Genomic DNA, 10,949 nt, shown 5'->3' on the forward strand with positions numbered 1-10,949 from the left:
CCATCTGTGCAGCTCCATACATTTCCCATTTCTCTATAGTACCCACATGGGAGTAATTACAGTTTTCTTCCAAGAAATGTGTGTGTAATCTGGTAATCCCAAAAACCCCCTTTGAAATCAGGCTGCAAATGGTCCCTTAACCTCTGCTGTGGCCAGCGGCCCTGGCTGGGTACAGCCAGGCTGGGCTGGGGCTGCCGGGCACTGCCCAAGGGAGGGACTGATCCGGGACCTGGGGCTGATCTGGGATGGAACTGGGGACTGCCTGGGGATGGACTGGTCTGGGGCTGGGGAGACTGGTCTGGGGCTGGGGATGGACTGGTCTGGGACTGGGGAGACTGGTCTGGGACTGGGGATGGACTGGTCTGGGGCTGGGGAGGCTGGTCTGGGACTGGGGAGACTGGTCTGGGGCTGGGGATGGACTGGTCTGGGGCTGGGGAGACTGGTCTGGGACTGGGGAGACTGGTCTGGGGCTGGGGAGACTGGTCTGGGACTGGGGAGACTGGTCTGGGGCTGGGGATGGACTGGTCTGGGACTGGGGAGACTGGTCTGGGGCTGGGGATGGACTGGTCTGGGGCTGGGGAGTCTGATCTGGGACTGCGGAGACCAATCTGGGTCTGGGGATGGACTGATCTGGGACCGGGGATACTGGTGTGGGACTGGGGAGACCGATCTGGGACTGGGGATGGACTGGTTTGGGGCTGGCGAGACTGGTCTGGGACTGACGAGATTGGTGTGGGACTGGGGAGACTGGTGTGGGGCCGGACCGATCCTGGGGAGGCTGATCTCAGCCCGGGACGGCCCGAGCCGGCTCCGGGGCCGGACCCTCCCGGGGCAGAGGGGTCCCGGTCCCCCCACCCCGAGACCCCCCGGCCCGGGAGAGACCCCCAAGTGGGCGGATCCGCCCCGCCCCCCGCCCCGCCCCCGCCCCCTGATTTCTCGGAAAGGCGCGCTCTTCAGAGAAAGTGGCGCCGGCCGCTAGCCCCCCACTGGCCGCCTTCCCATTGGATCGCCGGAGACAGCGGCGGCTTTCCATTGGGCAGGGAGCGGCTCGCTATTGGCTTAGCCGCCCGGGAGGGGGCGTGGGCGTGAATTGGCCCGCCCCTCCCCGCTATAAAAGGCGGGGGGCGGTGGAGCGGCGCGGGCAGCGGCGCGGCGCGGCGCGATCGTGAGCGCAGGTACCGGCGTCCCCCCGTTTGCTCCACGGGGGTCCGTGGGGCAGGGGGGTTGTGGGGGTGCTGGGACTGAACCCAACCCCATATATCTACAGCCCCCGTGCGTGCGGGGGGGGGGGGGGCAGTAGGGAGTGAGCCCGCTCGATGCTGAGCGGTGCTGAGCGGTGCTGAGCTGGTGGGAGATGGTGCTGCTGCCCTTATTCCAGGGCAAAGCCCGGGATGGGTTGGGGGGTTTGGGGGGAGTTTGGTGGTGGTTTGGAGCTGGGATGGGGAGGGTGATGGGTCTGCGGTGATGCCTCTGCCAGCCAGTTTTTTGGGTTGTTTTGTTTTTTTTTTTTTTTTTTTTTTTTTTTGCTGGCGTGGGGTGGGCACGCAGCTGTGGTGCATGGGGATGAATTCTTGGCTGTATCCTGTATGTGGTGGCTCATGTGGCTAGTGGGAGCGTAAAGGGCTTGCCCAGACTTTTGTGGAGGGGAAATGGAGCTCTGGCCTCTGCCAGTGATGGAACAATCCTAGAAAATGGGCTGATTTGGAAGAGAACCATTTATGAAGCTTTTTGTCTTGGCATAGCTCAGGTGCAAGGTGTTGACAAGGTGCAAGGGAGCCTGAAGAGAGGCTGTGTGTACCCCCTTCCCTCCGGGGATGAGCTGTGGCACGTACGTTGGGGCATCCAGCTCTGGAGGGGCAGCTGAGATCGAGCGCTGTGCCCTTGGGGTTGTTTTGGCTGGTGGTGTTAGCTATCGCCATCCCTGAAAAAGGAAGCTGTGCTGGGCTTGGCCGGGGAAGTCTGTGTGTCCTGCTGTGCAGCAGTAGGGCAATGGAGGAGGGACAGAATTTGGTGGCACTGAGCTGCTGTGAGCCTGTGGCAAAGCAGGGACTGCCAGGTCTCAGGCTGTGCTGGGAGCATCCTCGTCATCTCCCCAAAACTTTCCCATGGGGCAGTAAATAAAAAAAGAACGAGGGAGAGGCAGTCCTGTAAACTTTGGAGGAGGGCTGCGAGCCCAAAAGGCCTGGAGGGCTGATCTTGGGGCTTCTGGTCACTTCTGCCAGGCCACCAACTCCTGAAGTCTCCGTGGGTCTTGCTGTGGAGATGACAGGGGATGCCAGGAGGGTTGAGCCTGGCACTTTGCTTCCAGCTGGGCAGGAGAAGTTTTTTCCTGGGTCTTCCATGAAGTCACCCGGTGATTTTGGCTAAAAATGACCAGAGGTCCCCAGCAAGGGTGGCTTGACTTCACCCCGCTCCATCCTGGCATTGGTCCCCTGTTTGAGAGGATTGGTTGTGTGACCGCCATCCCTGCGGTGACTCCGGGTGCTGCCTGGAACCAAATGCCTGCTCCCCAAATAGGCAGTGCCCGGCGAGAGGGGCTGCCGTCGCCTCCGGGGCAAACCCTTGTGCCAAGACCAGCCAGGGACAGCGGTTGTCTCCCGTCTCCTGCAGACGCTAATGGGTGTCTGCCCTGGGATGGCCTGTCCCAATGTCACTTGTTCAGGCGACAGCACAACCGGGCGCTTAATCCCCATCCATCTGCTTCCTATGTAACTTATCCCGCAGCAAAAAAAAAAGGAGTAAGCACATCACCAAGCCAGCCTACTTCTGTGAGCAAGAGCTTTGATTCATAGAGCTGGAGGAAGAATTCGTAGTAACTCACAGAAAATTGCCTTGATTTTTTTTTTTTATTATAAAAGAAGCAGGAGGGGATTTTCATGTACAGAGATTTGCATGTGGGACCTGCAGAGCTGCTGAGAGCTGCTTGTCTCTGCAGGCAGTGCCACTACCAGCTGTGCGTGTGGCAAACCACAGCAATGGCATGATCCCTCCTTGTAGCCCAGCTGTGGTGGGACGGTACTGGGGGAGCTAACGGGGCTTGGACCTCTCGCTCCATCCAGGATGTGCGACCGCAATGGTGGGAGACGGCTCCGGCAGTGGCTGATCGAGCAGATTGACAGCGAGCTGTACCCTGGGCTCATCTGGGAGAATGAGGAAAAAACCATGTTCCGCATCCCATGGAAACACGCTGGGAAACAGGACTACAACCAGGAGGTGGATGCTTCTATTTTCAAGGTAGGGACAGATGGTTAATGCCTCTTCTCAACAGTTCTGCGGCTCTGTGGTGCTGTTTTTGCCCTTGTTGGCAGCCCCGTTGGTGGGAGATGTCCATGCTGTCTCTGGGTTTTGCATCTCTAACCCTTGCAGGAGATGCTTCACCCTGCAATTGGTCTCCCGGGCTCTTTTGGGGGTATTTGTTTCTCTTTGCCAAATGTTGGTACCGGTTTTAGGTTTGTTTTCAGCATGTTTGAATCCTGGTCTGACATGAGAAGGAGCTGGATGTGCTCCTTTTGGCCTGCTTTAAACTTCTTACCAGGCTATTCTTGACAAAAGACTGGATTTACTGAAAAGACTTTGCAGGAGGGAAGGAAGTTTTGGATTTCACTGAAGGGGGGGATTTCCAGTTTTGGGGAAAAAATGGAAAATTCCATCCCAAACCAAAAAGGTCAGGCTATTCCCCAGGAATTCCCTTCCCTCTGTCCCCGCTTCCAAATATCTGTACTGGTGAGCTAGTTCACTTTCAGGGCAGTGACCACGGGTTAGCAGCTGGTTTGGGAGCACTGAGTTATGAGGATGGCATTGAATTCAGCCTTCTGAAAATATATAAATATCTATAACATATGTATATTTCCAAAATAATACATATTTTGCAGTCTCCCTTCAGTGGTAAAATGTATTCTCCCACCAAAAGCACAAATGATGTTCTGATCTTAAAAAGAAACCAGCTTTTGTTTATTAGTCAGGAGCTGGAAAACGAGGTTTATTTTGACTTTTAATTGAGGTGTTACCAGGTCAACTAGGAACACCACCGCTTCAGCAGCGATTTCCTCACATCTCCAGCAGCTCCTGACCTGTTGGTGCGGAGATGAAGCCGCGTATTAGGACCTTGACCTCTGCTTTTTAGAACTTGGGTGCTGCAGCCCTTCCTGCAGCTGGGTGCATCACTGGGGCAGGTGGTGCTGCCCTGCGCCCAGATACCCATTCCCACGTGTGGCAGCCGTGCACGTGTCCGCAGTCTAGGAGCGAAACGGCGAATATGCGTGGGGTGGTTGAGAGGGTGCAAGGGGCAGAGAGGCGAGGAGAGCGAGATGCAAAAGGCTCTCTGCAGCCCCAGCTCCTTCGCCCTTGGGGTTGAGGGGATTTGCAGAGCTCACGTGAATGATTATTTGTTTTATTTTTGTTGCTTTGTTTTAGGCCTGGGCTATTTTCAAAGGCAAGTTCAAAGAAGGTGACAAAGCTGAGCCAGCTACGTGGAAGACGAGGCTGCGCTGTGCTTTGAACAAGAGCCCCGACTTCGAGGAGGTGACAGACAGGTCCCAGCTGGACATCTCCGAGCCCTACAAGGTCTACAGGATCGTGCCGGAGGAGGAACAGAAATGTGAGTGCCCCGATAAAGGGCTGACCCCTGGCGCAGGTCAGTCCTGTGAGTAACCACAGACTCGTGCTGCTGACCTACATCTGAGCAGAGCTTCCTGGCCAGACTCTGCTCTTCTGCTGTGATGCTTTGCTTGTCCTGCTTTGCAGAAGATGTCCCCAGTGTCACTGTGGTGGCAGGGAGGGGAAGGAAGGACAGGATTTTTTTTTTTCTAGCCCCTTAACCCCCTAAACAGCTGCTTAGGAAACGTAAACTTCCGTCCTGTAAGGATGGTGTAGGGGCAAATCCAAAATCTGTCCCCACTTGGTGGGTCCTTGAGCCCCAACCCCTTGTCCTCCCAATGCCTGCCCTGGGTGGATGGCAGGGAGCTGCAATAAATCCCTTCTCTCTTACCAGCAGTGATTAGAGTAGCGGTAGTTTCACAGAGAGCAGTTGCTGCTGCGATGTCCGGTGTGGCACAGGTCGTGCTAAGTATATCTCTATTTGTGGTTAGGCGTGTGTGTGCTTTTTCCTATTTTTTAAAGTAAAAAAACTTGTGAAAAAAAAAAGAAATCTCGTTGCCAGGAAATCTGCCTTTAGCATCTTGGTCTCCTCCAGCCGTGTTCACACGGGGGGCTTGCTGCTGCTATGCAAATGGCACTGCAGGTTCCCACCAGCAGCATGACTGTGCTTGGGGTGGCTGGCAGAAAAAGGAGAAGCAGCAGCAGCCCTGGTCTCTGGGGTGCTCAGAAAAACCCCAACCTTCTCCTCTGCTCTAGGTCTGTCTCTGCTAGTGGCCGAATTTTTGATTTGCCTTGCTGCTGGTCACTGTGCGCTGGGGCAATGGGTTTCAGATGGGTTTTTGGTCCTGAAAAGCAGCTCTGGATGGGGCTGCGAGCCCCCCCGAGGTGCTGTTCGCTGCGCTGTGGTTCTCGGTTTCATAACTTTCACGGGGTGAAGGGTTTCTAAAACCCAGTGGCGAGATGAGCCGAGGCTGGGGCGCTCTGTATCCTCACTGCATCCCGGCCTCTCCTTCCAGGCAAAGCGGGCATTGCCAACGGGAGCAACCTGAATGACGTCACGGAGATGGACTGCAGTTCCTCTGCAATCGATGACCTCATCAAAGAGGTAAGCCCTCGCTGTAGCTGCAGGTCGCCTTGGCTGGAGGTGGACTGATGGCATCGCGTTGCCTGATAGCGATGCCTTCCTAAAATTCAGTCTGCAAAGCTTTGGGGATCAGCCTGGTGAGCAACGCCGGGTTTCGCAGCTCATTCGCGTGGTTGGGATGAACAGGTCGCTTTCCGGGCAGGTGAGACCTTTGCTGGGGGACGGAGGCTGTTTTGCAGCTCTATTCCCCTTCTTGGTGGTGTCACCTTGGGCTGCTTCTGCTCGGTAGCTCTCGAGGGTGTTATTTGAGCATACGGCCTGGGGAACGCCAAACTTAATCTTTCTAACCAAAAAAATTCATTGGCATCCCGTTGGCATTGCCATTTGGATCCTCTCTGAGCGCTGCAAGTGTCTCGGTGCAGGGCAGTGGCTGCCCAAGGCGTTGAAACTGCTCTGATCTTGGTGTCTGGTCTTGCACAGTCCCCCTGCGTAGATGAATACCTGGGGATGATCAAGAGAAGCCCCTCACCCCTCCAGGAGACCTGCAGAAACCCCCCAATACCCGACTGGTGGGTGCAGCAGCCCAGCCCTGGTAAGTAGCTGACAGTGTGTGTGGTGTTTCATGGGACAGAGTTTTTTGTTCAGGGCGGAAAATACTTACTGTACAGCAATGGATAATGGGCAACAGTTGTATTTTATCTTCCTTATTAAGAATGCTTAAAGTACTCATTATGAACACTGTGCTTGGTACCAAGCACCTGACAGTGTGCATTGCACAAGATTAAATCCACCTGGGAGTATTTGCTGGCATCTTCTGTATAGGACCTGGGAGAGAAAACTGGGGGGGTGCTGGTGGAGGGGAGACGGTGCGGGATCGAGGTTTGAGAGCCGGGCATGCAGGCACAGCTCAGCTTTCTGTCTGCCCACAGCATTGCCCCTGATGAACGGATACTCCAGCTACGAGCAGCATCATTCGGGTAAGGCAGCTCCCCTGCTCGGTTCTGGACCGCGGCTGTCAAATGCCTTTTTGGGGCTCAGCTTTGTGTGTGTGGTGGCAGAAGGCAGCTCTGGCTCTGCTCCCCACCTTGGGGGGAGGCTTTGCTCTGGGTTTGGGAAGTGCCTGTGCCCTCCTGAGCATCCACAGGGTTTGCACGCTGAGTGGGGACACATCCTGCCTGTGGCCGTGGCCCTGGCACAGGGAGCTGCCCTGGGATGCTGGGATCAGCTGCGACTTTAGCGTGGGGAAATCTGCCCACAGCAAGGGAAGTCTGGAGGAAAGGCAGGAGGAGGGGGGTCAGTATCAGGAGCTCTCATTTGCTGGTCAGCACTGGCTGAGCGCTGGACAAGATGTCCTCTAGCAAGTAGGAGGTCTCCTCCATCAAGTGAGGCTTGCTCCCAGGAAATCTTGCTACTCTCATGGAGTTTGGGCATTGCAGGGAAGAGCAGGCAGGGTTTGTCTTCTCCCGGCGGGTGGTGTATGTGCCCGTCTCCTCGCAGGTTACTCCCAGATGGTGATCAGCTTCTACTACGGTGGGAGGCTGGTGGGTCACATCACCACCTCGTGCACCGAGGGCTGCCGGATCTCGCTCAGCCAGCCCTCCGGCCACGGCGAGAAGCTGTACGCCCCAGACGCCCTGGAGCACGTGCGGTTCCCCTCGGCCGATGCTATCCAGAATGACCGCCAGAAGCAGATCACTAGGAAGCTCTTTGGGCACCTGGAGAGGGGTGTCCTGCTGCACGGCAACAAGCAGGGCATCTTCATCAAGAGGCTGTGCCAGGGCAGGGTCTTCTGGAGCGGGAACACTGTGGTCTACAAGGACAGGCCCAACAAACTGGACCGGGATGAGGTGGTGAAGATATTTGACACCAACTTGTTCTTCAGAGGTTTGTAGGAGCGTTTCCCTCTTTCTCTTTGTCTGCTTGGTGGGGTTGAAAGGGTGGAGGCGTTGGCCTTGGAGCACTTAGGAGTAATCCCTGTCCATCACCGATGCTCTGGATGAGTAGCCGATGCTACCAGATCTAGGAAGGAATAACCCGGTGTCTTGTGTCACCAGCAAACTCCTCCTGGTTGGAGGCTTTGCACAGCAAAGCTGGCTTCTCTTGAGCCCACGGCTTTCTTCCACGGCAGGGTGCTTGGTCCTGAAGCTGTGTAGCAAAGGCAGGCAGCCTCCAACTGTGCCCTTCTCCTTGCAGAGCTGCAGCAGTATTATAATAACCAGGGCCGCTTCCCAGACAGCAGGGTCATGCTGTGCTTCGGAGAGGAGTTCCCAGATGCGGTGCCACTGCGGTGTAAACTCATCCTTGTCCAGGTATGAAGGGATGCCCTTTGGAGCTCTGCTGCTGAATTTCCCACCTTGTCTGGACCATATTTGTGTCCCCTGCCCCAAGCAGGGCTCTAGCTTCAACCCCTGGAGCCACAGGTCATTTGGGTGCTTGAATTAGTCAGGAGGCAGGTGTGGCATGAGTATCGGCTTATCCACAGCCTCCTGAGAGGTGTTTGGGCTGCTACTTGTCAGGGGCTCCTTGATCTGGGTAGATCGTGTTTGCAAACAAAGCTCCCAAATGGCAAAAGTTTTTCTAAGCTGCTAGGAAATTTGTTCTCTTCCTCCTGTTCCTTGGCACTAGGACCTCTGCCCTCTCCTGTGGAAAAGAGGGGAATAAATCCCTGGAATGTTGAGTTAATGGACAGCCTCAAGCTGAACAGCCAACAGATGTGGTGAACAAGCGTGGTGGACAGCAGTGGGGTTGGGAAACCTTCAGGAGGGTGAAGGATGGGATGAGAGGGGCAGTCCCCGTGGCTCTGGACAGAAGCTTTTCCCTGGAGAAGCTAAAGCAATTTGGGGGTCTCAAAGCCTTGGAGCAATGAGTAGGGTGTTTCTGGAGCCTGCAGCCAGTGTGGGACCTCCTTGGGCCAACAAGGCTATGGCAGCAGGGACATGGCATGGAGGGCGCAGGGAGGGTGTTGCATCCACCCTTGAGCAAGCAGAGACCCACCAAGTCTGTGAGGTCCTGGAGGGGATTTTACAAGTTCAGAGACTGGTCCTATGCCTCCCTGCACAACTTTCTGACCTGGTCACCTCTTCTTGCCTGGTGTGTCTGCACCAGAGGATCACTCTGTGTGTGCTGGGACGTCCCCCAGCCTGTCCCCACCTTCCTATAGCCCTGCTGGGAGAGGAGCTCTTGTGGCTGCTCCTTTTCTTCTAGAGGTGCTTGTGGTGTTGGACCTGTTGGCCTGGCTGGCCCTGGCCACCCGTGTCTGTTTGGCAAACTGGTCTGCTACATCTTTCCCACCCCATACCCTGCTGCCTGGGCTGGTGGGGGTGGATGGCAGTAGCGGGAGATGCCCGAAGAGGTTCCTCTTCGTTCAGTCTCTTCATGACTTTGTCTTTTTGCGTAGGTGGAGCAGCTGTGTGTCAGGCAGGTGGTGGAGGAGGCTGGGAAGACCTGCAGCAGCAGCCCCATGCTCCCCATCGCCGATGAGACGCAGCATGACCAGGTGTACAGGATCTTCCAGGACATCTGTGGGACGCACCAGCGGCCACTCTTCAGAGAAAACCAACAGATTGCTGTCTGAGCCTCCTTCTCCGCGGACATAGCGCGGTGGTTCGGGTTGATTTAGACCCAGTTTGGTTCCATTAGTGCCTAAATTCTCCTTTTGGAAAGTTGGTTCTTGTTCTTTGCTGTTTCCAGTCCGGTGGCTGTATAAATACAGCAGTAAAAATTGCTGAGAAATTAGGTTGGATGCTCAGTGTCTGTCCCATAGACACCATACTGATAAAGATGACTTTTGTACCAAGCAGGGTAGTCCGTGTACTGTTGTCTGTAGCTAATGGCAGGGGGAGGAGGGAGCATCTGAGCTGTGCGGGAAGGTTAGGGCTGGGAGTGCTTTGCGTTGCCTTTGTTAATGGCCAGTCAAGCAGAACTGAAAATCAACAGCTATAACGACCTGCCCCAGTGGTCTGCAACTTGGACCTTGCTCAGAATAGCAATTGGGTAGGAGGTGACTCTTGGAAAAACCTTAAAATGCTCAAATGTAGGAAATTCTTTCCAGAAATCAGATTGGTTCCCCCCCCCCCGCCCCCCCCCGCCCCCAAAGAGTCCTGCTGATGGAGGATAGGGTATGCCTTCCAAGGAGAACCTTCTCAAATTCTTTATTTTTGCTGAGAGGTTTATATGTTTGTTTGTAATACCAAAGTATTCTGAAATTTGGAAACCAATGCAGAGATTATATATGTAAATGTTGAATATGAGAACTTAGGAATCTTAATTTTTCCTAACCAGAGACAGAGTTTATATAAATATTATATATCTTTAATTTTAAAGATTGCAGCGTAGTGTGACTAGTTTGGCTTCACCCTCCCAAACGCATGTGTTGGTCTCTCCCAAGCGTGACCAGGCAGCAGCATGCATGTGTAAATCCTCATTAACATGCTTTGTGTGTGCACCCAGCACGGGCGAGCTGCTTGGCCATGGGGCTTGTGCCTTGCAGCAGACACAAACCAGGACTGTACGTGTGTGTGCTACTAAGCTGCCTATTTATTTCATGCCTGTAGTTTATGAAATTTTTTAAAATTTTTTTTATCTTCCTGCAATTAAAGTGCTATATTTTGTATTTTCCCTTGCAATGTGGTTTTTGGTTGCGATGAGTGGGGTGTTGTATCTTTGGTGGTGGTGGGGGAAAAAGCCTGTTATCTCTGACTTGCTCCTGCGGTGGGGTCTGTGTTAAGCCTCTGCTGTCGCCTCTCTCCTGCTCCATATCTGCCCGGCTTCATCTCTGGGGCAGGAGAGATGAGCCAAAATGCTATATTGTGATGGAGCGAGGAAGAGGGTATCGCTTGTTGGGCCTTGATTCAAGGGAACATGAAGATGGGTCCCTGTCCATCTACCACAGCGCTGATGTGGGCTGTGATGCTCCAAGGTCATGGGATGGGGGTCAGTTATTTATCGTCCTGCTCAAAGACATACTGTAGTCCCTTCCTCCTTCATTGCCTGGTGGAGCTGTTCCCTGCTGTATTCTCCATCCACCTTTCTCATGGGGCATGGTTAGTGGTGGTGGGTGTTGTTTGGGGAGAACCAAGGACAAAAAGGGAGCATCTGCCTTGATCAAACAACAAAGTCAATGTTGCAGCAGGGGAGACAGAGCATCTGCATCCTTACCTGCCTTCACTTCAAGCCTGTGTTTGGGGCAGCACCTCAAGAGGTTCTGGAAGGGTGTGAAGACCATGTTTTGATCTGTCACCTTGCCCCCTGTGATGGAAAACCAGCACCC

The 10,949-nt window shown here is 54.6% G+C and overlaps 1 protein-coding gene across 2 annotated transcripts; it reads left to right on the plus strand.

Annotated features, from left to right (window-relative positions):
- Window positions 1–1,150: 1,150 nt before the first annotated feature.
- IRF8 (interferon regulatory factor 8) lies at window positions 1,151–10,292 on the plus strand. Of its 2 annotated transcripts, XM_075039902.1 has the most exons (9): window positions 1,151–1,175; window positions 3,060–3,234; window positions 4,414–4,597; window positions 5,613–5,701; window positions 6,161–6,272; window positions 6,610–6,657; window positions 7,178–7,564; window positions 7,874–7,989; window positions 9,078–10,292. In XM_075039902.1, the coding sequence occupies exons 2-9, from the start codon at window positions 3,061–3,063 to the stop codon at window positions 9,252–9,254; spliced, it is 1,287 nt and encodes a 428-aa protein (XP_074896003.1). In that variant the 5' UTR covers window positions 1,151–1,175; window position 3,060; the 3' UTR covers window positions 9,255–10,292. The 2 variants fall into 2 exon arrangements, with proteins under 2 accessions (XP_074896003.1, XP_074896004.1); XM_075039903.1 differs by lacking the exon at window positions 6,610–6,657.
- Window positions 10,293–10,949: the final 657 nt, after the last annotated feature.

The sequence above is a fragment of the Buteo buteo genome, chromosome 11 (assembly GCF_964188355.1).
Source record: "Buteo buteo chromosome 11, bButBut1.hap1.1, whole genome shotgun sequence".
Taxonomy (NCBI): Eukaryota; Metazoa; Chordata; class Aves; order Accipitriformes; family Accipitridae; genus Buteo; species Buteo buteo.